At 40.1% G+C, this 26,196-nt stretch overlaps 2 protein-coding genes across 3 annotated transcripts in view; one reads left to right on the top strand and one right to left on the bottom strand.

The window, feature by feature from the left end:
- Window positions 1-220: 220 nt before the first annotated feature.
- Window positions 221-17,261, top strand: CENPJ (centromere protein J). Of its 2 annotated transcripts, none has more exons than XM_064171376.1 (17): window positions 221-411; window positions 1,617-2,097; window positions 3,529-3,652; window positions 4,464-4,715; window positions 5,808-5,952; window positions 7,534-7,639; window positions 7,901-9,539; window positions 10,700-10,832; window positions 11,641-11,806; window positions 12,705-12,944; window positions 13,513-13,612; window positions 14,452-14,549; window positions 15,187-15,285; window positions 15,398-15,538; window positions 15,639-15,723; window positions 15,815-15,935; window positions 16,953-17,261. In XM_064171376.1, the coding sequence occupies exons 2-17, from the start codon at window positions 1,744-1,746 to the stop codon at window positions 17,143-17,145; spliced, it is 3,996 nt and encodes a 1,331-aa protein (XP_064027446.1). In that variant the 5' UTR covers window positions 221-411; window positions 1,617-1,743; the 3' UTR covers window positions 17,146-17,261. The 2 variants fall into 2 exon arrangements, with proteins under 2 accessions (XP_064027446.1, XP_064027455.1); XM_064171385.1 differs by having other exon boundaries at window positions 222-411; window positions 1,617-1,935.
- Window positions 17,262-18,635: 1,374 nt separating this feature from the next.
- RNF17 (ring finger protein 17) overlaps window positions 18,636-26,196 on the bottom strand; it is a 48,835-nt gene continuing 41,274 nt past the window's right edge. The window contains exons 32-37 of the mRNA XM_064171363.1: window positions 25,956-26,066; window positions 22,551-22,707; window positions 21,537-21,672; window positions 20,117-20,306; window positions 19,660-19,761; window positions 18,636-19,311 (exon numbers count right to left, since the gene is read on the bottom strand). Coding sequence (XP_064027433.1) covers window positions 19,663-19,761; window positions 20,117-20,306; window positions 21,537-21,672; window positions 22,551-22,707; window positions 25,956-26,066 — 693 coding nt within the window. The 3' untranslated portion in view covers window positions 18,636-19,311; window positions 19,660-19,662. The remainder of the gene's footprint in view (window positions 19,312-19,659; window positions 19,762-20,116; window positions 20,307-21,536; window positions 21,673-22,550; window positions 22,708-25,955; window positions 26,067-26,196) is intronic.

Raw genomic sequence — 26,196 nt, 5'->3', positions numbered from 1 at the left:
CCATCAACGGCCTTTTCACCGCTGGGTCTCTTGGGAGCTGTAGTTCGAGCGCCTGAGAGCTGCTTCGCAGCTGGACAGGGACGGCGGCGGCTCGGGACTACAACCGCCAGTATGCTCGGCGCTGGGGCGGAGCTGGGCTGGTGGCGCCGGCAGGCTGTGCGATGGCGGCAGGTTTGTAATAGAAGGAAGGCAGTGGCGGCCGGAGCGGAGAGCGTCGCTGTGGCAGCAGCTTGCGGAGCGGTGCTGGTGCCTGCGGTGTGCGTGCTTCGGGACTAGCGGCGAGCTCGAGGTGTCCTCTTGCGAGGGTGTCGCGGTGCGGGGGGCCGGGGCAGCGTCCGCGGGGGAAGGAAAACGCCGGGCCTGGCCCCTCGGCTCGACCGAGGAGCGTGGACATACTCGTCCCCCCCATCGGTGAGCCTTAAAGGGGATCGCTTCGTCACTCCTTCAGCTCTGACAGCTTTTTCTCTCGGTGCGAAGGTGCTGCTGCCCGCACGCTTCGGGGGAACCTTTAAACTGGCAGGCTGCCTCCAAAGGGTCTAAAAAAATGGGCAGAGGAAACCGCCCATGAACCCTCTAGGCTTGAATTTGCCTGTGCAGGAATCTACATGGGTGGGAAACTTCCAGTGTCGTATCAAAGCAGAAAGCAGTTGAAAAAACCGTTTTCCTAGGGGAATTTTGCTGTTTCTTCTCCTCGCAGTCTCAGGCTTCGGGTTGAACATATAAGCCCTTTTAGAGACAAATTAAGAGCCAGCTGGCACGAACAAATCTCTTGGGAATGAGGAAGCTTGAAAGAGTACTTTCCTGATCGGCAAGACCGTTGGACCTGGGCTTCTGTGGTTGTCTGCTCTTTGTTCCTTGTCCCCTTCTTTCCTCTGTATTCCCCGCGGCACAACTTGCGCACAAGCAGAGTTAATTGCTCTGGGATTAATCAGGGGTATCAAGGCTGAGTGCTCAGGTTCTGACTGCCACATCGTCGTGGCAGCAGTTCTGTGTCTTTTTCTAAGTGAGGAAATATTTTGGGTGTCCTACCTACGTGGATTCGTTCATGTCTTATGACACTTGCAGGAATTTGGTTATCACTGGAACATTTTCAGTCTTTCTTTTCTTCATAGTTAAAAAAAAGAGAAAGCTAACTGGGAGGAAGAACCTGTCAGGCAGCACGATTGTAGAGTTCCCATGAGAAACTAAAGAAAACACAAACATTTTCATTGGTATCTATGGAGTAATACGTTTGTCTTTAGATAGACATATTTGAAACTGCATTAATATGAAGGTGTTAAGCAGGAAATCTTTCAGCTACTCAAATCACCTTCTCAGTTGCTGGTGCTTAAATTCTTCATCTCTCTGTACTATAGGAGAGAATATTATACATAGGTTTATAGTATTTGAGATAATATTAACTGGACCCACATGGTAAGATTTAAAGTTGGTTTATGTTGATTTTCTGCACAGGAAGTATTACTCATTGTCCAAATTGTATTGCCAAGTGATAAGTAAATTGGGAGTTATTTTTATAAATACACTGTGTTTGTTATATATATTAAAAAACCAGCTTTCTTTTACTGGGCATCTGTTAATTGTAGATTTCTTTCTTTGTTTATCTGCTTAATTTCTAGGTGCTAAAAGTTGGTAACCATCCATACCGAGTATCTGGAACTTTGGAAGTTTTACTATCCTAACACTACGTAATGTAATGTTATGTTAATGCTACATCAGTGATTGAAGTGGAATACAATTTACGTGATGCCAACTGTTGAAGATCCAAGTAGTGACCAAAACTTCATCGCACAGTGGATATCCAATAGTTCCCGGGCTGGAGTCTTATTAGATCCCAGTTTTATTTGTTTGAAAACCAACAAAGAAAATTTGTTACCTGGACCTGAGAACCTCACAGCTTTCCCTGTTGAAGAGCTGGGTCTTTCAGACAGCTGTTCTGTAAGTGATGATTCCTTGTGTGAAGTGTCCGGCAGCTCTCCTACATTTCAGCACTATGCCACTGCTGGCATGGAAGCCTCTAAAACAAACTTCGTCCCTGATGAAGCGCATGGTCAGAATAAATCTGATCACAGTGATCCACTCTTACAAAAGCTTGAGCAGGTAAAGACCTAGTATTCCTTGGAGTACATCTATTAAAATATTTTGTTTCTGCATATGATTTGTCTTACCTGGAAGTAAGCAGACTCTTTGCAAAGTATCTCTAGAGCACAAGCTTAAAAGAGAAAGTCCTAAGTCACATTTATACATGCAAAAACCTTTCTTATGATTTGCAGTTACTGAGTTTAACTTTTGTTGTTTCCAACTGGCACAGATTCCTGTTTAAAGTGAAATTGCATTCAGTGGTAGTGTACCTGTTCTGAAAATCTTTTTACCTGGAAATCTGCATACAGTTTTACAATGTTCCACTGTTTCTTCACTGGCAGCTGTGGCAATGGGGTGCTGGTCATTGCAGTGGTAATACTTCACCATAGATATTCACAATATGATGAAGTTGCATTGTCTTGTATCTGTAGCAGCATCATCTGTTAGTTCCCAAAGTAGGTATGTGCATCCAAATCCCTGTTTCTGTTTAGCTGAAGAGATATGTCCATAGAATCATAGAATTGTCAGAGCTGGAATGGACCGCAAGGATCACCTAGTTCCAACCCCCCTGCCATGGGCAAGGACACTTCACACTAGATCGGGTTTCTCAAAGCCCCATCCAGCCTGGCCTTAAAGACCTCCAGGGATGGGGATGTTAATGTTGAATGTGAAGCATCCAAGACATTGGGACAAAAAGGCCTGGAATGGCAATGCTTTGGTGTTACTGTTTTTTAATAGTGCAAACATGACAATTAAATCCATTGTAACCTATACATTTGCTCAAGTTCTTCTCCATACCACATGTAAATTATGTTAGCTGAAAGTGTTCAGCAGCACTTTAATAGATCTTACTGTTAAAGTAGTCTCACCTCCTTGTCCACTGCATTTCATAGAATCCTAGAATGCTAGAGGTTGGAAGGGACCACTTAGTGCAGGTCACAGAGGAACCTGTCCAGGTGGGTTTTGAAAATCTCTAGAGAAGGAGACTCCACGACCTCTCTGGGCACCCTGTTCTGGTGCTCCATCACCCTGACAGTGAAAATTTTCTTTCAAATGTTGAGATGGAATTTCCTGTGATTCAGTTTACATTGCCTTGCCTTATCACTGGGTATCACTTAAAAGAGACTGGCTTCATCCTCCTGACAGCCACCCTTCAGATATTTGCAGACATTGGTAAGGTCCCTTTTCAGACTTCTTTTCTCCCGACTAAACAGCCCCAGGTCTCTCACTCTTTCCTCATAAGAGAGATGCTCCAGTCCCTTAATCATGTGCTTTTTCTTTTCATTATGAATAATCTGTATTCAAAGATTTAAAAAAATAATAATTTCCTTCATGTTACACTTACCTAATCTTTAAAAGAAGAAATACCTGTTGTCTTGATGACACTGACTCTGTGGTGCATTCTAAGTTAAAGTAGCCTATAATACACTTATTCTTTTGTTTGAAAAGCTGAAGGAATTACAACAACAGAAACAGGAGCAGCTAAAGAAACAGCAGATGGAGCAACTTCAAAGGCTAATGGAAGAACAGCAGAAGCTGCTTAGCATGGTTTCTGGCCAGACAGGAGTTCTTGGTAAGCTGAGAAAGAAAGCACATGGCATGCTTCAAGGAAACTAAAAAAGCTAATCTCATTTTCCAGTTAAAATCTGAAAGTGTGTTCAGTGTTATTCACCTTAAAACTAATTAATTAGTTGAAGATAAATGCTGCATCGCTTCAGTGCCTGACAGTTGAGTGCTACCGGGGAAGGAATACTGTCTGGTTCTTACAAAACGCCACCTGTAATTGGAACTTGATCAATATGTGTTATGATGGGAGCCCCTGCTTCAAACATAATTTAAATATAAAAGACAGTGTAAAACACACAGTTGCTTTTCTTTCTGATTGGCTGTTCTTCATAATGCTTTTGCTTGCTTTAAGCTCTCAGTGTACTCAAATGAAGCGGTCTCCTTTGTGCTCACACAGCACAGATTTGTTCAGGTGGTGAACTAAACTAGACTAGGAAGATGATATGTATTAAAACCAAACACTTGTAACCACTATCAGATTTCCAGTCACATTTACTGTGTGCAAATAGAGTAGGCAGTGCTGGGTTGGAAAAACCTAGAGCTGAGCAGAGAGATTTCTTGTCCCAGTATCTTGCCAACCTAACTTAAATGATTGTTTTTCTTTCACTCTGAACACCTAAGAAAATGAATTTAGGGCTTACCCTCAGGAGAACAAAATCCTGATTGCCTCATCAATTATTATTAAGAACTAACTTAAAGCTGGGTGATCAGTCTTGACTGATCCAGTGCAATTTCTTTTCTCTTCTGGAACAGTGGTGTTGTAATAATACAATTACAATGACACAGTTGTGGGCTTTTTTCTTTTTTTCTCTTTTAAGGCTATACTTTGATGACTGAAAGTCAAAAGCTAAGACCTGGGCATTCAGCAGGCTTTGAAGACACAGTTTGTGCTCCAGCTGTTTCTCCACATACACAAGACAGTGATTTTTCACAAAAGTTAAGCAACAAAGAATGCACCTCATCTCTGAAGAAGAGTCTTTCAGGAGTGCCTGCCTGTGAGAAACAAGGTCTGAGTGTGTCTCTGAAAATGCAGAATTGTCTGAAAAAAGAGGAAGACCAGTATGTTACTGGTTAGTCATTTATATAAAGATAACTTGGTGTATGTCTGTTTTTTATTCCCTGGTAGTTTCTGAGCGTAATTTCCTACTTACTGTGAAGATTTTATACCGAAGTTGGTTTACTTGAGTTGTTGGTTGGTTTACTGACAGCTTGTAAACTTTGGAGTTTTCCTGTGAGTGTTGTTAAAAGCAGCATGAGACAAAAAACAAGTCCTTTTATCCGTATGAAATTCTTGTCTGGTTTAGGGAAAAAAACTACTAAAGCTTATATATGACAAAAACTGAGAAAATAGCAAACAATGACAGATATTGGACAGCTAAATTATTTGGGTCGAGCTTTACTCACATTTTTACATGCCAAATGGAGAATAACAATCTATCCAGGGGTACAGAATGTATTCAGACCAGCCTTATTGTTAGGATTAGTAACTCAACTGGAATTGTGAATCAAGATGGGTCAACAAGGTCCCACCATATGGCTAAAAATTATTTGCACATCGGAAGCAATGCACTGAAATTCTTTCTTCTTCCTCATCTACTCGGTTTTACCCTTGGCACCAGCATAACTACTTTGCTGCTATGGATGGAATAGTGATTTTGGTTTGGATCTAGCAATTTAATAAAGTGAAACCTTAAGCTGTAGAGGTTTTGGGGAAAAGGTATGAGATTGCATTTCATCATACTTCATATCAGCTTTAAAGCTTTAATCAGAGAGCTTGGTTTAAGAGAATGTGAAAGGGCAAATTGATCATAGTTAATACATGGGAAAGAGAAGCTTGATAAAGAGATTTTTTCAGTACAGCAGACATCCAAATTTGTTATTTTAAAGCCATAAATTAACAATGGCATAAGTGATTAACATTCAGAATGGATTATTTAAGGCCTGTGAATTTTTTAAATGCATAATTGGATGTTCTTTTAAAAAGAAAGCTCAAATTCAAATAAGACTTACTTTGGAGAAATCTTAACTATTTTGTGTAGGAATTCAGACTACATTACCATGAAGCTCCCATATGTTTTTAATGTGGCTTGAATGCTGCTTAAAGTATAAGATGAATACTGATTAGTTTTTGGAGTAAAAAAAAAGTTCAATTAATTTCATAGGAAAAAATGTGTGGTGTCCAGAACAAAAGGTGGAAATATTAATGGAGGGTGAAGATCAATACAGGGATCCATTATGTGTGGAAAGGACAGATCTGTCTGAAAATTCCGGTGGAGGAAAACATTTTTGGACTAATACAGAGGAAAGGTAATTCAAACCATTATTGTGCAGCTTTTGTCAAATAACACTGTTTTCTCACTCCTGCTTGAAAGAAGCTGATATTCTGGATTTGTGTAACTTCCTCAACCAAGGATTCCATTTTGCTGTGTACTGTGGAGACCTGTAGTAAGAGAGGCTCTGGGCTGAAATTGCTTATGCTGTGAAAGATGAGATGATGTGTGTTGGCTGATGATCTGTGTGCAGCCTGGAGTAATGATAGTTTAGAAGCATATTTTAGCATAGCTATATACTGCTTATAGTATATAAGCAGTTGTCATTATCTGATCTCTGTTTGGTTTATGACAGCCTCCTACCCACTATTATGTGTTGAGAGCAGAAATGTGAAGGAGGAGCTTAAGGCTGTGACTTTTTAGTTTATTACCAAGAGTTTGACTAGATACCTGTATATAGCTAAGAAGTGATAATAGTGCTTGTGGCAGAAGCCTTCTCATAGAATCAAACATTTTGGAAGAGAGCTCCAAGATCATCTAGTCCAACCTAGCACCCAGCCCTATCCAATCGACTAGACCATGGCCCGATTTATAGTAAATGTTTACTTTATGGAGTTAATAGAATTAACAGTGTTGGCATTGTTTTAAAGCCCTGTCTTGTCTGCCTGGTCATCACAAATCCAAGAAAGACTCATTCCAGGTTGTGGTGGGTTGAGCCCAGATAGCAACTAAGCACCCCCCTGATTGCTTGTTCTCAGTACTGCAGAGCAGAATGAGAGAGGGTATCCGAGGAGCAGACTCTTAAAAAACTTGTGGGTCAAGATAAACATGCTCCAAAAAAACTAAATGAAAGAGGAGGAAAAACTCTGCAAGTGATGTAAAGTTAGTCACCCTCCATTTCCCACAACCAGACTGATGCCCACTTGATCTCTGAGCAACAGCTGCTTTTGGAAGATCAAGTTTCTGTTTTTTACTGCTTTTATATGGCAAGGAATGGTCCTTTGGTCAATTTGAGTCAGCATTTAGGGCTGTGTCCCTTCTGAGTCATGCCCACCCTCGGCTTAATTGCTGAGAGTGGGCAGCAGCGTGAAAAACTGAAGAAAGCTTTGTTGCTCTGCAAGCAGTGTTCAGTAATACACTGGTGTGTTATCAACACTGTTGTAGTTATAAATCCAGAATGCAGCAGCATCTCAGCCAGACCCAGCTCTTCTGTGAAGGTGCAGGAATATCAAAGAGGAAGATGAGAAACACAATCTCGGTAGCATTACTGAGTGGGAAGGTGATAATGCAGATACCACAGTTAGCAGCATGACTGAAATACAAGTGAAAGCTTGGTGCTGCAGGCCAGAGGAAAGTGTCATGGAGATAAGCAATAAAAGAAGAAACAGTAGTAGCTGCAGTACCTTCAGGGTACCTTTTAGCAGGAATTTGGTAGACCTTTTCTCAAAAGATAAATAGGTAGTGTTATAATGCATTTCTCAGGTTAACTCTGCTGCTTAACGGCCAAAGTATGTCACAATTTATGTAATTACATCTGAGGTCTTTGAATAGCAGTGATGTTAAACACAGTTATTTTATGGAGAAATGTGAGACTGGATTTTGTTTGAAATTACACTAGACCTATTAAAGCTGCGATTCAGGAGAAGAAACAGACATTTGAGGAATTCTTGGAAGAACAGATACAACTGGAAGAGCAGCGCCTGGAGCAAAACCAGAAGTTAGAGGTTGGTTATTCTGTAATACATTGTGTCAAGATGTGCTTAGATGTACAAGGAAGATTCTGGCAGTAAAAGCTAATACTGAATGCAATATTCACATCCTCAAAAAATAATATGTAGCAAATGCTTTACTTCTGTAAGATGTCCTTAGAAATCCCTTAGGAATATACTATATGGTTTCCTACTTACCTGTGGGGTTCATTTGAAGAAATCTTCAAACTGCAAGGGGTTTTTTGACATTTTGTGTTTTACTCTGCCCCTTTTCAGGAGACAAATGGATCAGTTATTCAGAAACCAGTGATCAGGCGACCCTTCCTGAAAAGAGGAGAAGGCTTAGCAAGATTCACTAATGCCAAATCTAAAATTACAAAACTTGGAGAAAACACCCCAAAAGTTGAACAAAGGGCTTCAGATGACAGAAATGTTATTAGAGTGGACAGATCACAAACACTGAAGAAAATTTTGCCTCCTGGGATAAAAGAGGTTTCTGAGAAGCGTTTTGCACCATCCAAGAAACATAAGCACCCTGTTAAAGCAAAACGTCCTACTCAGAAGACCCTGATACTTGGGAATCACAATGGAAAAAATAACATGCTGCTAGAAAAAAGAGTGCAACCAGGAAAAAATCATGATGGACAGATGAGAGACTCTTTCCCAACAGAAATTAACAGCAGGATAGAAAATAAAGAGAACATAGCAGAATTTTCTAAGTCTGACAGTGGCAAAACTGGAAACAAATTATGTGGCACAGAAAAGTCTCAGTTGTCTTGTGAGCTGCCCAGTGCCTTTTCTAATCCAGAATGTCTCGTGGGTCACTCTGTAAAAGATTCAGAACTCTCTTTTGAAGTTTCTTTTCAGAATAAGCTGGAAAACTGGGAAAAAGAACAAGAAAAAGAAAATCTAGAATTAGATGAATTTTTGTTTCTAGAACAAGCTGCAGATGAAATGTCTTTCTCAAGTAATTCCTCATTTGTTCAGAGGCTCTTAGATCAAGATCAACAAATTTTAACGGGCCGTAGAATGTCTTCTACCCCTATCAAGGCAAAGCAGCAGCAAGTAAAGGCACTGGCTGTTGAACTTGGAAATAAGAGTAATAAAAAGGCAGACTGTGTGACACAGGGAAATACAAAGGACAGAACAGTTATGCATGCAGTCTCAAATTCAGGAACAGCTGTAAGAATGAAGGATCCACTGAATAAAATGGACAGTAGAATATTGTCAGCTCCTTGTGTGACAGCGGCTCCTGCTTTAAAAAGTAATCAATGGACTATAAATGAAGATAAGGGTGAGGGTAATAGTGATTCTACTACAGATTCTGAGAGTGAACTTGACAGCACATTAAAGCATGAAAATGAAGATACTAAGGCATCTTTTATGAGCCATAGAGAAAATGATCCAGAATCTCTTGATTGTGAAGGTCCTGTTACAGACATCAGCAAAGAAAGTGAAAATGGAGATGCTGACCTCGGCTTGCCAGACAAAGATCACAGTGCACTGTCAAAGAACACACTTAGAAAATCTTCAGACCACCAGAGTAGCATGCCTTGTATGAGTAGGAGTAAGTTTGAGTTTGATGATGAAAGAACATGGAGTGATCTCGATGAAAATTATGTTAACAGTGATTTACCTGAAAAATGTAATAAAATGCCTTTACAGATGGACTTTTCCACTAAGAATGATACAGCTGTCCCAGATAGAGCAATAAAGAGAAAAGTTGCCTCAAAGAGGGGAGATGAAGCATCCAAAGACTCTGCAGTGGACAGTGATTTGAATGGACCTCCTGTATCAAACTTGATGACAAAACTCTTTCCTTCACTGAAACCAAAACTGAAGGCAGGCTGTCATTCAGAGCATGAAATCAAATCAAATGTGGACCAGGAGCCAGGAGGTGAAAAAACAGCAATTGGTAGGAAATGTTGAAGTCCCACATTACAAGTCTCTCCTCCTAATGCTTAAGCTGCAACCTGACATTACACCAAAGTTTTTAAGCACAAACTTCTGCTGTTCTCACCTTTCAGTTCCTCTCCTGATTGCATCTCTGATGACAGATCTAATAGTTTGCAGCTTGTAAAATGAGTGTGATCAGTGAAACCAATTTTTTTCCTAGAAGCTATTTTTCTGTCAGACCAGCTCACTGAACTAACTTGATCTGGAGCTGCTAGATGAGTGTTTCCAAGTCGAAAGAAATACCAAAGGCATAGTGTAAATGAAGTATTAGCCCCCTTTCCACTACAGTGCATGTTTACACCACAGTAGGGTAATGCTACACACTGTTAGGTTTGCTTGTTCACATCTGTAAAATACAAGGAGGCAGCAAACCTCTTTTTTTATTAATGATGGTAGTATAGTATCTAGGGAATTCACATGGAATATGGGAACCATGGGTTGCTTTTTCTGGTTTGCCTAAGTTAATGTCAATTACATGATTCTATTCTGGGGAAGGATTATTTCTAAAAGGTCCTGTTGCAGCTACTGCCTTTACTTAAGATCATTAAAGTACACTTGTTCCATGGAGGCATCAGAGCATAGTCTTAGCGTCGAAGTCCCTTCTTTGTAAGGTGGTGAGATCTTGGTTTCAAACTTTGCTCCAATGAATGCTTAACACTTTTTTTTCCCTTAGGTTTTTGAGAAGAACCCCATAAATACTATTATTGACCTCTAGTGGATTTCACAAGGGTGATAGGTGTAAGCAGACTTTGTGGTGAATAAAATTTAGAAAGAAAAGCTTGCATCCATAAACTTCCCTGTTTGATGACTCTGGCCCTTATACCTTCATTTATTTTCTCTAGCTTGATGTGAAGCCCTTCACATTTCAATTCCTAATATAAATTTAGTTCTACAAAGATGACAGATATTCTCAACACTCGAGGGATCAATAAATACTGCAGAGTGCTTTAAAATCATAGAATCATGTCAATCCTATGTTACTTGAATACATTTTTTTCCCGGGTAATATTTCTGTCTAAAATAGTATCAGGGTTTTGTTTTCAGTGGGTGTGTGCTAATTGTTTACTTCAGTCTTGTGGATTTTGCTTAAGTAACTTGCATCTGGCTGTTCTTTGACAGGAAACACTGTTCCATCCCAGATACTGAGAGAGAGAATCATTGAACTGGAAACTGAAATAGAGAGATTCAGAGCTGAAAACGCGACTCTTGCTAGGCTCCGTGAAGAAAGAGAGCGTGCCTTGGCAAATATCAGGTAATCCTAATTGAAACATTCTGGTGTATTCACTTGCATATGTTCCAGACTATCATTATGTCCAGTTACCAACAGCACAGGTAAATACTTGGTGTGCTTCAGTGGAGACACAGGTCAAGAAACTGGCTGTTGCTGCATGTATGTATTAAACGATTATTACTACTCACAGACTGTGATATTAAGAACCCTTGTTAGTTTAGTATGATATCCTTAAAGGCTATGCTTAGCAGAATGTGTACACTTTTGTTCTGAGTGATAACACAGCCCTAAACTGGTCTTGCAAAACAGATCTTCATGTCAATGTGATTGATGTTCTTCATTGGGATCAGATGTTTGTGTGTACAGAGAATATTTTCATTTGAATTGGGGGTCTTATCAGTGACATATAGAGCAGAATATTTATCTCTGGAGACTTAAATGTGGCACACCTGTTGTGACCAAAGTCTCTTTTTGTTTGCAAAAAGCATCATATTGTTGGTTAATGTTTTAATTTGGGACCTCCTGCTGTTAGCAAATTCTGCTACATTTGAGGGAGTGGTGTTTTTCTGCTTTAAAGAATGCTGGAAGATGTTAGCCAAACATTTGTTAAGGAAAACTTTTGTGACTAAGATATAAAAATAGAAATTGTTGGACTTTCAACATTAACTGGTGTGACAATTCTTACTCTTTAAATGAGTAATACCATTTATAGGTCTGCCTTTCTGAAGGTAAGAGATGCTGAGTTGGAATCAATGGCCACAAAATACAGTCCTCTTTTTCTTCCTTAAAATTTCCTATCTGAAGTATTTGTTTTGTTTCATAATTATAGGAAAGAAATTGCAGACTTTCAACAGCAGAAAGCTCAAGAACTGGCTGACATAGAGGAGTATAAAAAAAAGGCAATGAAAAAACTGCAAAAGGAGCGTAGAGTTTTTGAAAAATACACCACAGAAGCTAGAGCAATTCCAGATAAAAAAGAACGAGATGAAATCCAGGTATAAAAATGTCTTATTTTTGTAGTCCACACAGGAACTCATTTAAACACAGGAATTCATTGAAAGGCAGTCAAGAACAATATTCTAACTTAATGGAAAGGTGACTGTTTGTAAATGTGGTCTAATTGAGGAGGGTACTACAGCCTTCATAATGCTGTTTTGATGATTGTAAGACTGATGAGCAATTCTTTTTGCCACATTTCCATTTTCAAAATTGTTCACAGCTATGGCAGAACGATCTTCAACTCTGATACAAAGCACAGACTGGAACTGTGCTTTCTTATTATGCCTGTAACTTTTGTACAGTAAATGTATTAATCTTCTACAAGTTTGATTTACCCTTCACTGTTACTTGGAGGTCTTAATGTATAAGGGATGTAAGCAACAAGATGTGTTTGTTCCCTCATTGTCAGGATGTATGGTACATGATTTGTATAGACAAGTCATATTAAACATATGCAGATTTCCCTCCTCATTCCTTACAAATTTTCCTTACTTCAGCAGAAACTGGCATTTGCTAAATTGTCTAGACTGATTCCCAAGCCCTTTATGTGATTGTGCCCTGCCTGTTTTCTTGTGGCAAGATTTTTGAAGGGTCCTCTCAAGGGTGGCCTTAAAGATTCTATGCTTCTGTCTCAAGTGTGCTTGTACTGGCTAAGGTACAAAGTGTAAAGCATGCTGAGAGGGCAAGAAAGACAAGTCCTGTGGCTGAAGTTGAGCTAATAATGTTGGTAAACTGAAGTAAATAATATGTCTTCCAAGGAAGGATGCTTCTGTCTTTTACTGTCTGCATCATTAAGTTGATCTTTTTGACACTGATTTTTTTTATTTAGATTAGAACATTAAAATCATTTACCCTCTTGAAAGAAAGCTGTTAATAAATATCCATTTTTCTAAGGCTTTAAAGCAGCAGATTGCAGAGTTACAGGATGAGTTGAAGCGAAAAGAGGCAAAATGGTCAACCACCCATCGACGCCTGAAAGATCAAATAGAAGCTTTAGTAGAAGAGAATATGGAGCTCAAAGAGGAAGTAAAAATTATGGAGAGGTTTCGTCTAGAATCCTGGAAGAAAGCAGAAGCTGCTGGAAGCAAGAGGAAAACAGAAAATTCTGGGACGACTCTAAAAAGAGCAGAGTCTGTAAGTTACTAATCTTGGTGTTTTTAATCTGTGAATGCTCCTTGGATTATAAATTTCTAATCCATTAGCATCAACTTAGATGTTTACTTGTATTTGACTCATCTTTGGACTTCACTAGTGATGATGGACACAAACTTTTGTTAATGTCACAATCTCTTCAAAAGTTGTTTACGATACGCAGTATCCATTATCTTAGAAATTCTAAGTGGTGCAGTTACAGGAGAAAAACATTGATGTGATCTAACATGTGAACTCCTGCACCTTAAGCATCAGCTGGGCAAAACAGGCAGTTCATTACTGCCCAAAGCAGTTATATTTAGTTTTGAAGCTGTAACTATTGCTCTGGATTGCTCACACCAAACATTCTGCAGTTGTTGGTAGAGAGACAACAGATGGGATGAGTTCCAAAGTATACCTTGGGCTGCATCATGCATGCTGAATCTCAAAAACGGTTTGTTTGTGAAGAAACCTCCCAGTAAATTCCATGTCACATGTATATAAATTTTGTTGCCACTGTATGGTTACTAATAAATGTCATGTAAACTACACACAACTTCCTTTATTTTAGTGTCTACCAAGTACAGGCCCCAGAAGTCAAACTGCATCTCCTCTTCCTACAGTACAGAAATGCAGCAAGCTAAATGGCAGAAGTTACTCACAGGCAAAAGGTATAAATGTTTGTCTAATCAGATAATTCCGTTAACCCTTTAAATAGAAGTTAATGTTGGGTTTTGTTTGTACTGAAAGAGTGCATTACCACCTCAAGGGTAGATAGAGAATAGTTACAATGGACTCAAGCAAGTGGATAAATGCTTCACAGGGCTGTGACAAGACCATTCTCAGAGCAAAAGGGCTTCTGGTTGTATTTGGTGGTCTGGAGCATACCAAAAGCTGTGTTCTGTGATCCAAAATGGCATTCAGCCTTGATGTTCTCCAAGATGTTGACTAGATGACTACATTGATAGCATGGGAACTGCTATGTCTCTTCAGAACCTTCTGGTATCAGGATCGGTAATCATGTGGGCAGTGGCATAGCAGTTGTTCATAGCTGGGAGCAAAAGCTGTTGGCTGTTTTGCCCCTTCCAAATGAATAAAAACATTCAGAATGTAACTAGGAGGTGCTTGACACCTGAGGCAACCATCCTGTTAATTGTTAAAGAAGTGTACCTGGAATGGAGGCCCTTGTTAATTTTGTTTTGGTAATCTTTCTTTTTTTCTCTAGAAGGCTTAGTTAAGTTTCTAGATGACTTGGGGGGAAAAATCCTCTGTAAATTGGCAGAGATGAAATAGGAAAGTGCAAATATTATGCCTGTTGCAACAATTCCTCAGTTGTAGCTCCTTGTTAACACACCTGAAGCAATGACCTGCCTGAGGTGGCTTGTGATCATTCTTTTCATAAATGTACTGCTTTCAGTTTCTACTGCATTTAATGTGACTGTTCCTTACAGCTTAATCTCATATATAACTGATGACACTTAAATTAACTGTATTATATGTATCTGAGTAGGAAAGCTTTCTAAAACACCAGCCTTGGGACCTGTGAGTAATGGAAACAACTCTGAGACAATGACAGCACTAGAAAACTCTTCCAGGACTTTTATGGGAGTAAGTTATCTTGATCTAAGGGGAAGGGAAAAGCCTAAACCAATATTTACTTAAATATTTGGAGGTGACGGGTAAAACTATTGACTCGCTTTCTTGTGTTCACCTGCAATGTTATTGTCATACCAGAAAATGGCAATGCAGAGTGTTTTCACCTGTGTCCAGTAGTGCAACATTTCTTGGATGAGGAAAGAAAATAAGCTCCTGCTCCTCTGAACTGTGCAAAACATTGTCTTTTGAGAGAGGGGAAAAATGGATGTTTACATGCTCTGTGTACGGCAACCATGTGAGCCTCTTGTCAATAGTTCATTCTTGCATTACTTTTTGTAGGTAGCATTTAAGCTTTATGGAATTTCATATGGACATAGATGACTTAAGGCAGTTAACCCAGGTGAAAATACACCACCAAATTTCACTTTAGTCCACAGTACAGCTGACAAACATTTACTGCTGAGTCTGTTTTACCACTTGAATTACACCGGGAATTGCATAAATCCCAGATTGTGCTTATACCTTCCCATACTCATCATCTTCTCTTGGTGCTTCCTGTTTCCTGAAGTATGTGTCAGCTTAGGAGAAGAACCACGGATAAAGACAAAGCTCTCTTTAAAAGAGTTTCTGCTTACTGTTGTCATTTCAGGATGGTTCTACTAATGAAGCTCACGTGTCACTATTGCCTGGACCTGCATATACAGCTGGTGAAGAGATAGAAAGAGAGACTACTTACCCTGATGGGAAGGTAAAATGAGAGCTCAGCACTCCTGAAATTCCACAAGACAGTCCTTGTAAAGAGGGATGAGTATGTGAATGTGATGGCTCCAATCCTGACCTTTCGGTAATGTATCCATTAGGTCGAAAAGGTCTTGAAAAATGGCTGTCACCTCGTATTTTTCCCTAATGGCACATGGAAAAAAGTGGGTTCTGATGGGAAGACCATCACTGTAACGTTCTTCAATGGGGATGTGAAGCAGATGATGCCCGATGGCACAGTGGTAGGTATCCTACGCTTTTGGCATCTTCCTACAAAGCCTTGTGCCCACATGGGTGCGCACACAAGGAATTTCACACTAACAGGAAATCTCTTTTCTGCAGATTTATTATTATGCTGACTCTAAGACTACACATACTACATACTCTGATGGGTTAGAGGTTCTGCAGTTTTCAAATGGACAAATAGGTAAGAAATTACCCAACCAACCCCCAGAACTGCTGCCCACATATTTAACTGTATTTATGTAAAAAGTACATTGTCTCAAAATACATTTCAGAGAAGCATTATCCTGATGGCAAGAAAGAAATTACCTTCCCTGATCAAACTATTAAAAACTTATTTGCGGATGGGCAAGAAGAAAGTATCTTTCCAGATGGGACTATTGTTCGTATTCAGCGGTAAGCTTTACTTTGTTGGATACCCTAACCTTGCAATGCAAAGGCTCACTGATAAGAGGGAGCAGGGAGCCTATTTGGACATATGTTGTGGAGGCAGGGAATTAACATGGCTGAGTCAGGAATTTTATATAAAAATAAAATTATTTTCCTGCAAACCTGCCCCTAAAACTATATACAGAAATTAATTTAGTTTTAATTAGCAGATTCAGTTGGTTGAGAAGATCTACAAGGATACCATAGGTAATTTGTCTATTTTTGAAGTCAGAAGTTGGAAAAAGGCTTGAGCTATTAAATGATAGCACTTCCCACTTAATAATAAAGCTGAGCCAAAATTACTCACAGGTGAGTCGACTGGCTGAAAGCAAGCGCGGTCCAGCTGCTTGTCCCCTCGCTTTCTTTCAGAGGCCGTAGGAGGGTCGTTAAGGCCTACTAAGCCTGCTTAAAGGGTGCTAATGGTGGGAAGCCTCCTTCAGAGCAGAGCGCCAGGGGCTCCTTCTGCAGAATCTATCCAGGCGGGGGAGAACTCTAAGGCGGGATGTCCCCCAATATTTATACCCTTCCTAGACAAAGAGCAGAGTTACCACTTCCTAGGCGCGAAGACCACAGCCAATCCCCAGCCCGATTCCAGCACGGGCACTGCATGGAAGAGCCCCTTGCTCCCCCCCTTCACACCTGCAGGGCATGGGGGGGGGAAACAGGTCTTTTCACTCCTTTTCCTCTCCCATTCAAACCACAGAGGGAGAGGAATTTAGGGGTATACAGGACTCCAGGACAACTTAACTGTAGAGAACATGTGAGAACGTACCTGGTGCTGCAAGCAGGTCTGACTGATGTCTGATCATGCTCAAAACATTGTTTTAAACTCTGTTGATTATATTTAACAAATACTGTATTTTACAAGTTTTTCCTTCATTGAGGCTTGCATATTTAATGTTGTTTTCTGAGGTTAAAGCTAAGCTTATCTACAGTCCTTATAAGGCTGTTTTTTTTTTTCTTCTGTATGCTCATTTAATGTAGAGATGGAAGCAAAAGCATAGAGTTCAATAATGGACAGAGAGAACTACATACATCACAGTTCAAGAGACGGGAGTATCCAGATGGGACCGTCAAGACTGTGTACATGAATGGACAGCAGGAAACAAAGTATGTCTCTGGGAGAGTCAGAGTAAAGGACAAGGATGGTAATGTTATCATGGACACAAAGGTGTAGATAAAGGCAAAAGTAATGTAAATTTCTGTAAATGAGGCTTTGTAAACAAGGCTTTAAGCTTGTGTATATATTGTTTATAGTTTGTCCTCAAATAAATTTTTCAGTGGGTCTTAATATATCAGAGCTTTTTCTAATTTTTTCCCCATTTCTACTTCTAAGCAGCAGCTTGATTCAGTATTCTGTTACATGCAGTTTATGTAAATCCTCATCTGTTACCAAAGAGTCACCAAAAAGCTGTAGATGACCTAATTTTAGACATCTCAGAAAAAAACTTGTGGTGGTTTTTTTTTCATTAGGGTAAAATTTTGCTGCGGAAGCCCCTGCTCTGGTAAAATACAGGTGACCAGACGTGAGAGTCTGGTTATCAGCTTCCTTATTGCTTAAGAGTAAACAAATGGCAGCATTCCTTTTCAGTGACCCTTTGGCTATTCTTCATTCCTCATACTTTTTTTAAATTCATCTCACAGTAAGGAGGCCACAGTACTAGCAGACTCCAGTCTCTTCTGTAAACTGCCCTTCTGTAATATTCACTAGGCTAGGACAGGTGAGTCTGTGGGACAGATTACTTCTCCAAGCTACTTAAAATTGTGGGAGGAAACACCATGAACAAAGGTCATCTCATCCATTTTTAAGCTGGTTGCAGATACTGGAAAATTTTAAGACAGGTCAAAGTGGTCCTGCTAGTGTCTGCCCTAACTCTCCATTGCAGTTGGTAGCTGAAGAATTTTTTTTTTCCTATAACAGTACAAGATACTTTCTGCCATGTGTGCCTCATTCTGCCCATTCTCCTCAGGGAAAGCAAGCTCTTTAGTTAACATGCCTGTGTCATTTTTAACTTGGGGTGAGTATATCAACTTGCAGTAGTAGGACCTAAGCTCACACTCAAAACTAGAAGGTGCTTGGTAGAGTGGATAAGCAGCTCCTGGCAATCGTAACCAGCAGCTCCTATGTAATTCAGGGCTAAAACCCTTTAATGATGATTAATAAGAAAGTGTGGTTGGGTGTTTGGCTTTTTTAAAAAGCAAATAAAGAAACAAACCCATGTTGAAGACAGTGCACAACAGCTCTGAGTATTTAGAACAACGTGGAGCACGCCTGATTAATGGCAAAATATGTACCAAAGCTCTGTAAGGATCCTTCCACTGCTAGCGTCGGCAGGCACGCTACCCCTGCAGCATGCATTGGCAGCACTGTTGTATTAAGTTTTGTACACTTGTGAGCTTAAGGAGAGAGACATGTGTAAGGTTACACGTATCTGTGCACAACCACACGCATAGGAGGTTGCCTCTGACCATCACTTTTCTACTGTGAGGGTGACCAGCTGTCCAGAAAGGTTGTGGAGGCTTCAGCATGCATGTTTTTTTTCCCTGGCAACCTAGACAAAAGTCTCTGTGGGGAGACTGGGCTTTAAAATGTGAGTGAGATAGTACCCTAGACATCCAGAGCAATCTTACCTATTATAGCAGTAAAGGAAAACAATCTTTCAGATGGATGTTGAGCAAGCTTTTGTTTATTCCAACCCTTTCAAATGAACACTGCAGTTCCTGGAGCAGAAAGGAGGTGCAAGGACACCCAAAACACATCCATCTCCTTATGACTGAAAACAGAAAACACATCAACAATGCAAATTTATTCCAAAATAAAGCTAGTAACACAACACTAAACATCTCCAACTGTTCAATCTCAGTTTCAGACTCTGGTAGTGAAATTTGCCCTCCAAAAAACAAGAGTTATAGCACAGTAATAAAGCTATCATCTTCCCTCCAAGTCTTTTAACAAAATGTATGAGAACCAAGTGCACAAGCATCAGCTTTTTTTAATCTATTTCTTTACTACTCTGCCTACACACACTCATTCTATCTACTCTTATGAAAAGGATGTGATAGAGCAATACCTAACACTAAAAGATCAGAGATTTAGAAGTGAAAGTATAATTTCAGTGTATCAAAAAGCATTAGGAACATTAACTCTAAACATCAACTAGGAGAATGCTTATTAAATGGGAGGAAAAATGACAACAGACTTGACCAAGAAATTTGAAGATCCAAGTCTCCTAGTGCAAGGATTCTGATTTAAAATATTCAGTGTTTGACTAGATTTGCAGCAATCTGTATGTCATTGAGAATCAATTCCAGAACAACTGGCACAGGACATCAAGATGACATGCTGAAAACAAAGAAAAACAATTAATTGTGATTAAGCCAGAGTACATTGCCACATATCAAGTTACCTTCTGTTATGTAGCAGCAGAAGCTTTTTCTGTTCTATTACCTGAAGGCATTTTGTTTCATTATCTCTTAGTTCCTAAAGCTATACTGTGGGTGAAATATGTACAATAAAGAAAACTTAAATGCTGTTAAACAAATTTAATTAAGAGAGTAAAAGGGAGGAGAGAAAACTTCAAAAAACCAGTTCTAGTTGTCAACGTTAATGACAAGTTAGACTTCACTCAAACCTTCTGAGACCTTGCATTTGCAACAGTATGGATTTGTAGTTAATACTCATTGTACTTACATGTCACTCATCCAACTCTGCAAGTCCCATTTCCACCAGTTTCATATGAACGGGATTTTTGTCATCTTCGAACAAAGAAATGGTGATGTCTGGTGAAAGAGCCTGAAAACCAGAAATTGACAGAGTTTTGACAGTAAGAGAGTTAAAGCTCAAGCTAACCAATAGCGAAAGTAACTTTACTGGCTATACTCACTGCTTAAATGGGAGCTGTGAATATATGAAGAATATTTCTGTACTTAGAGGGAAAGGGTTTGAAAATAACAGGAATGCTTAGAAACTTTGGTTGTAGGATTAAGAGTGCCACAGGATTTTCTCTACTCAGCAACTCTTTATGGTAAACAGTCCACGATTTCAATTGTGAGGGTTCACAATAAAACATATCCAGAAATTATACGTAGAGGGCTAGTAAGAGTTTTAGGCCAAGCAAGAACTAGATGGAAAACAGAATGTTTCTCACAAGTATGGAAGCAGAGAGCTGTTTTCCTTCAACACTCTCCATCATAGCCCACAGTGCTTCCATGCTCCATTCTGGAGAATAAGGAATCCTTTTCACGTTTTCGTCATACACAGCAGGTTTAAATCCAGCCAATAGCACTCGTACTGCTCGTACAGGATACTTCAGCAGGTAGTAAGGTATGTGGCGCAATCTAAAACAAAGGCGAGAAACAGCTGCCTCTAACAATCCACCCATCAAGCTATGCTGTAGGGCATGAACCTAAGCATGTCTTAATGGTTCATGCAGTAGATTTACGGTGTAGAAACTGGGCTCAGCCACAGAATCAGAGTCCCTGCCCTACACTAGCATGCCAATGTCAGACTGAATACTTAATCAGGTGGGGCTAGACCCTCTGACAGACTTCAGCACAATAACTGCTGACCCCTGAGCCTGTCAATGACTCTTATTACAAAGCTTGAGGTGCCTAATACAGATTTAAGCATAGGAATGCAAATGCAAGTCATTAGAATGCAGGTTCCAAATCCAGTGTGTCTGGATACAGATTGCTGTGGTCCAAAATGCTTCATACCTGGATGTGCTCTAGACACATTACTAGGAATATGTTTTGCTTTATGTCATCATTTCCCTATTCTACCTTCCCATCTCAGAAGCAAGGGAATGGGAAAGCAGAGCAGGAAATGCAACTCTGAAATAAATTACACACTGTCTCTCATGACCCTAATAGTCTGCAAAGGAGCAAATCTCTTCAAATACCCATTTTACCACATTTTTCAGCAAGGACTTGTAGATTTCTCAATGAGTTTAAGAGCAAGTCAATGGGATTAAGCAGCATATATAAAAAAATTGAATGGGTTTCAAAGAAAATTCAGAGAAGCTTAGGGTGCCCCAAAATTCTGGGGCATTTGAGACATTTAGTTAGTATCTGTGTGTCAGCACAAGAGCAGTTCCTACAGTATCTCAGCGGCAGGCAGAACAGCGATTTGAACTTCTTTCCACACAAGCACTGTAGTGTGCATCCCACTAAGATACTTCCTTATTCCCTAGCTGTTTTATGCAGCTGCATTGAATTGGAGGATTTGTTTGTACACTTGGAGGGCTTCTTGGGTGCAAAAGATTATAAACCTGAGCCTATTTCACAGGTTAAGTAATCTGAAGAGGAAATCTGATGTCATAACAATGTGCTTCTCAAAGCAACCTGGAGAAGAGAAGCAGGTCTGCAACCCCATCACCAGGTGACAGAAATTATTTAACTAGCCAAAATTCTCTCCAACTGGAAGCTAAAACTAAATTATTCTAAATGTCTAGTGTTATGTACAAATAAATGAAAGCTAAAAGATAACGTATGCTTACTTTTAAGTACATATTTGATAGTGTAACTGTACACATGGAGACATTTCAAATGTTTTTCCTGAGTATTTACCTCTGCGTTGGGACAACTGAAAAATTACCATAATCAACGAACTGAACCAGGATCTGAACAGGATCCAATTCTTTAACTGAAAGAAGCTTTGCTCTGTACCATAAATCATCCTGGTATTTTACAAGGCAGGGCATTTCTGTAAACAGAAAAAAACAACCAACACCCCAAAATATACTCCACAGTGCAGTACAAAGTGAACTTGAAAATCCATTTTACTTTGACTTAATCTTTTATTTCCCTTGTCTGAAATTCATGCTATTTTGTTCTCTCCGAACTTGAATTCACAATTGTTTGTACGCAATTTAACTCAAGTTTCTCTACCTCACATGGCAAGCAGAAACTGCTAGTCCATGATAGTGATCCAAACTCTTTAAATTCTCCAACTTTACTGACTTGCACATTTCATTTAGTAAATGGACTACCGATAAGAGAATAGACAACAGTTTGGAGGACACAAGGCAGATGATGCCCAAAGCCTCAAGCAGAATTTTACTAGCTGCTGGAACCAAGTACTAGCAGTAATTTTTTTTTCGTCATTAAGTATTAGAGCCACATCTTTACATTATTTTAGGCTCAACAGCTACAGACAAGACAATTAAAGTCCATTGTCTGCCTAAATGGAGAAATCCAGAATTGAAGTGATGCTCTTTAGAGTTCACATAATTTATAACTTCTGGTAATATAATTTTCTGTACATAACTTTCTTTTTAATATTTAATGGCAAAATATTCATAGTTAAAACTTTTCCCTTAAGGGCACTGTCACTGAAGCTGTACCACTATCATACACAATCTAAACTCAGCGTTCACTGGCATCAGAAGTCCAAGTTCCTTTCCTTATTTGCCAGTGGAGCAGAGTGACAAAAGAGTCTCAATTTTATGGAAAGTAAAAAAGCATAGTAGTAGTTTTAGTTAAAGATATAGAGAAATATAACTACTCAGATCCTTCAAAAAGGCTTTCAGGCTTTTTGCACACCCACATGAAACTACATGGAAAACAAACATGCTAACATACCTTTTTGGAAGTGTGTTACTACAGGAAGAGACTCCACAGTTTCATTGCACCGCTTCAGGGCTTCATCAAAGCTCTCCAACTCAGAAAGGCAATTGACATCTCCCTGTGTGTCAGACTGCTTCACGTGGCTCTTTGAAGGATCAAAGCAAATATACACCTACTCAAAGAAAAGGCTCTCAGATTAATTATTTTGCAGATGACTTACAACCTTCAAATTCCATCACTTAAAAAGAACATTACTAGAAAACAGAAAAAGCACATCCTTGCTCCTCTCTTTACTCAATTGATGTTAATAATTTCATATTTACATTTTTTTCCAACAGCAGAAGAGAGCCATGACTCACTAGCATCACATTTCAGTGTTAGAAGTGTTAAGAATTAAAGGAATGCACAAACTAGAAAATATACCCATGTAAGATTCCACAGCTGTGTCTTACCAGGATTCCTCCCTCCTGCTCTCTAAATAATCTGACCTCATAGTATCAAACCAAAGATTAAACTAACAGAGGAACTCTTGAAATGGTGCTTTGTTTGCTGTGAAAAGACATTCCATTCACTCTGTTTAGAACTGGATCATTAGGATAATGGTGTAGGTCAAGGAAATGCAAGTTTAAGTAACATGTCCAGTTCTGGGCCCCTCAATTTAAGAAAGATGTTGAGGCACTTGAACGTGTCCAGAGAAGAGCAACAAGGCTGGTGAGGGGGCTGGAGCACAAGCCCTACAAGGAGATGCTGAGGGAGCTGGAGTTGTTCAACCTGGAGAAGAGGAGGCTCAGGGGAGACCTTATTGCTCTCTACAACTACCTGAAGGGAGGCTGTAGCCAGGTGGGGGTTGGTCTCTTCTCCCAGGCATCTAGTGGCAGAACAAGAGGACACAGTCTCACTGTGCCAGGGCAGGTTTGGGCTGGACGTTAGGAAGAAGTTCTTCACAGAAAGAGTGACTGACATTGGAATGGGCTGCCTGGGGAGGTAGTGGATTCACCACTCCTAGAGGTGTTTAAAAGGAGATTGGATGAGGCACTCAGTGTCATGGTTTAGTTGATTAGAAGCTGTTGGGTGGTAAGTTGGACTCAATGATCTCAAAGGTCTTTTCCAGCCTAGTTAATTCTGTGATTCTGTGAAATTTAAATGCCTGTATAACAGCTTCTAACAACCAACCAACAAAATATCAAACCACAAAGCCACTGCAGTGCTGATCGTCATAAGGGTAGGGAGGCTCTACAGAGGGGCTTGGATAGATTGGCTCGATGGGCCAGTGTTAATGGCATGAGCTTCAACAAAGCCAAATTGCCAGGTCCTGCACTTGGGCCACACCAACCCCAAGCAACACTACAGGCTTGAGGAAGTGTGGCTGGAAAGCTGCCTAGTGGCAAGGGACCCAAGGTTTGTAATACACGAGCAGCCAGTATGAGCAAGCAGTGTGCCCAGGTGGCCAAGCAAGCCAATGGCATTCTGGCTTGTATCAGAAATGCTGTGTCCAGGGGGAGTAGGGAGGTGATTGTCCCGTTGTACTTGGTGCTGGTGAGGCCATACCATGAGTACTGTGTTCGGTTTTGGGCACCTGAATACACGAGAGATGTGGAGGTACTGGAGCAAGTGCAGAGGAGGGCAACGAAACTGGTGAAGGGCCTGGAGAATAAATCTTATCAGGAGCAACTGAGGGAGCTGGGGCTGTTTAGTTTGAAAAAGAGGAGGCTGAGAGAAGATCTCACCACTGTCTACGGCTACCTGAAAGGACATTGTGGAGAGGCTGGTGCTAGCCTATTCTCACAGCTCAATAGTGATAGAACAAGGAAGAATGGCATCAAACTGCAACTGGATAGGTTTAGACTGAACGTTTTTTCACAGAAAGAGTGGTCAGGCATTGGAATGGGCTGCCCAGGGAGGTGGCCGAGTCACCAACCCTGGATGTTTAAAAGTTGTTTGGATGTGGTGCCTGGAGATGTGGATGAACCTTGCAGAACAGGGATATTGGTTGGACTTGGTCATCCTGAGTGTCTTTTCCAACTGGAATGTTTCTGTGATTCTGTGCTTTGGTAACATTAAAATATTTTACTAGCAGTCCAAAACAAATTAATGAGTGGGTTACTATTTTTTCTAAACCCAGCATTATAATTCACTAGTCAGGAAGAAAGTTGATTTTCTAATTTGTATGCAATTAACTAAGTTGTAACTCCATTGCACCACAACTGTTAAGGACACAGGAAAGCAGAGCAGGATCTAATGTTTGGCATTACATATCATGATCAACACCAAGGTTCAAATCACTTGGAGAAAAGGAACAGAAAGTATCAATTATGCTTCTCCTCTAAGAGGAAACAAACACACAATTAAAAAAAAGCCCTTTCCTAAGAGATGCAAGTGTTTCCATCTTGTATCTGATCAAAATAGCTGTACCTTATAGAACATTAGAATCATTTAGGTTGTAGAAGGCCAACCACAAACCTAACTCTGTCAAGTCCACTACTAAACTATGTCCTTAAGTGCTACATCTATACATGTTAAAAAAAATAACAACAAAAAAAAACCCAACCAAACAAAAAACTCCACCTTCCAGGGATGGTGACAACCACTTCCCTGGGCAGCCTGCTCCAATACCTTACCAACCTTTCAGTAAAGACTTTTCCCCCTAATATCCAATCTAAATCTCCCCATGTAAAGTCAAGGACATTTCCTCTTGTTCTATCACTTGATACTATGGAGAAGAGACCAATACTCACTTTGCCACAACCTCCTTTCACGTAGTTGTAGAGGTTGAGAAGAGACTTTATTACTCTCTGTTTCTCCTGTTCCCTCAGCTGCCCTCAGAAGGCTTGTTTTCTAGACCCTTTACCAACTTCATAGCCTGTCTCTGGACACTCTTAGCACATGAATGTCTCTCTTGTAGTGAGAAGCCCCAAACTGAACACAGTATTTGAGGTGTAGCCTCGTAAGTGATGAGTATAGGGGTACAATCGTTTCCCTATTCCTGCTGGCCACATTGTTTCTGATACAGGACAGGATGTTGTTTGCCTTCCTAGAGCATTTTGGCTCTCTGCTGGACTCTTTCCAGATGGTCCCTGTCTCTCTTGGACTTGGGAGCCCAAAACTGGTCATTGATTTTTGTGTAAACCCACATAGCTTTCCTCTGGTCTCCCAGGCAAAAGATTCACTGCTCAAATAAAAGATTCTTGTGTGGACTTTGAATGTTGCATGATGAAATGGGAACAGGAAACAGTGAGAAGCTGATTGTGTTACAAAATCTAAGACCTTCAAATGGATTGATTTATATTGAAGTCCTTGTGCCTGTTTTGGTAAATCTGTAAACCAAATAGCACCATGTTGGCCATGATTTACTTCTCACCAGCAGGGTAATACTGCAGCATTTCCTCTCTGCAGCATACATGAGATATTTACAAAACATACCTCCTTAGGGGACACCAAATGGCTAACTCTGACAGGAAAGGTATCTCCTGGAACAGGTAGCTGTGGCAAGATGTATGAAGGCGAACCAGGAGCATCTCCTTCAGGAAGCACCTATACCAAGACAGACTCTGGTCATGCATCATATCGAGCAACAAAATGCAAACTAGCTTTGGAATGATTTCTGGTTCAAATGAGTTTTCTCTTAATGTAAACAGTGTGTCCCTGAGGAAAAAAAGTAAGT

The sequence above is a fragment of the Pogoniulus pusillus genome, chromosome 3, assembly GCF_015220805.1.
Source record: "Pogoniulus pusillus isolate bPogPus1 chromosome 3, bPogPus1.pri, whole genome shotgun sequence".
In the NCBI taxonomy this organism is placed as follows: Eukaryota; Metazoa; Chordata; class Aves; order Piciformes; family Lybiidae; genus Pogoniulus; species Pogoniulus pusillus.
This window is presented reverse-complemented; position numbering and strand designations above follow the sequence as displayed.

Bases quoted from the DNA above. Each gene is read 5' to 3' on its own strand.
- CENPJ (XM_064171376.1), top strand. From the start codon at position 1,744: ATGCCAACTGTTGAAGATCCAAGTAGTGACCAAAACTTCATCGCACAG. The intron at 13,613-14,451 runs GTATAAATGTTT...GTATCTGAGTAG, and splicing joins AAGTTACTCACAGGCAAAAG to GAAAGCTTTCTAAAACACCA. The intron at 15,286-15,397 runs GTAAAATGAGAG...TGTATCCATTAG, and splicing joins CTACTTACCCTGATGGGAAG to GTCGAAAAGGTCTTGAAAAA.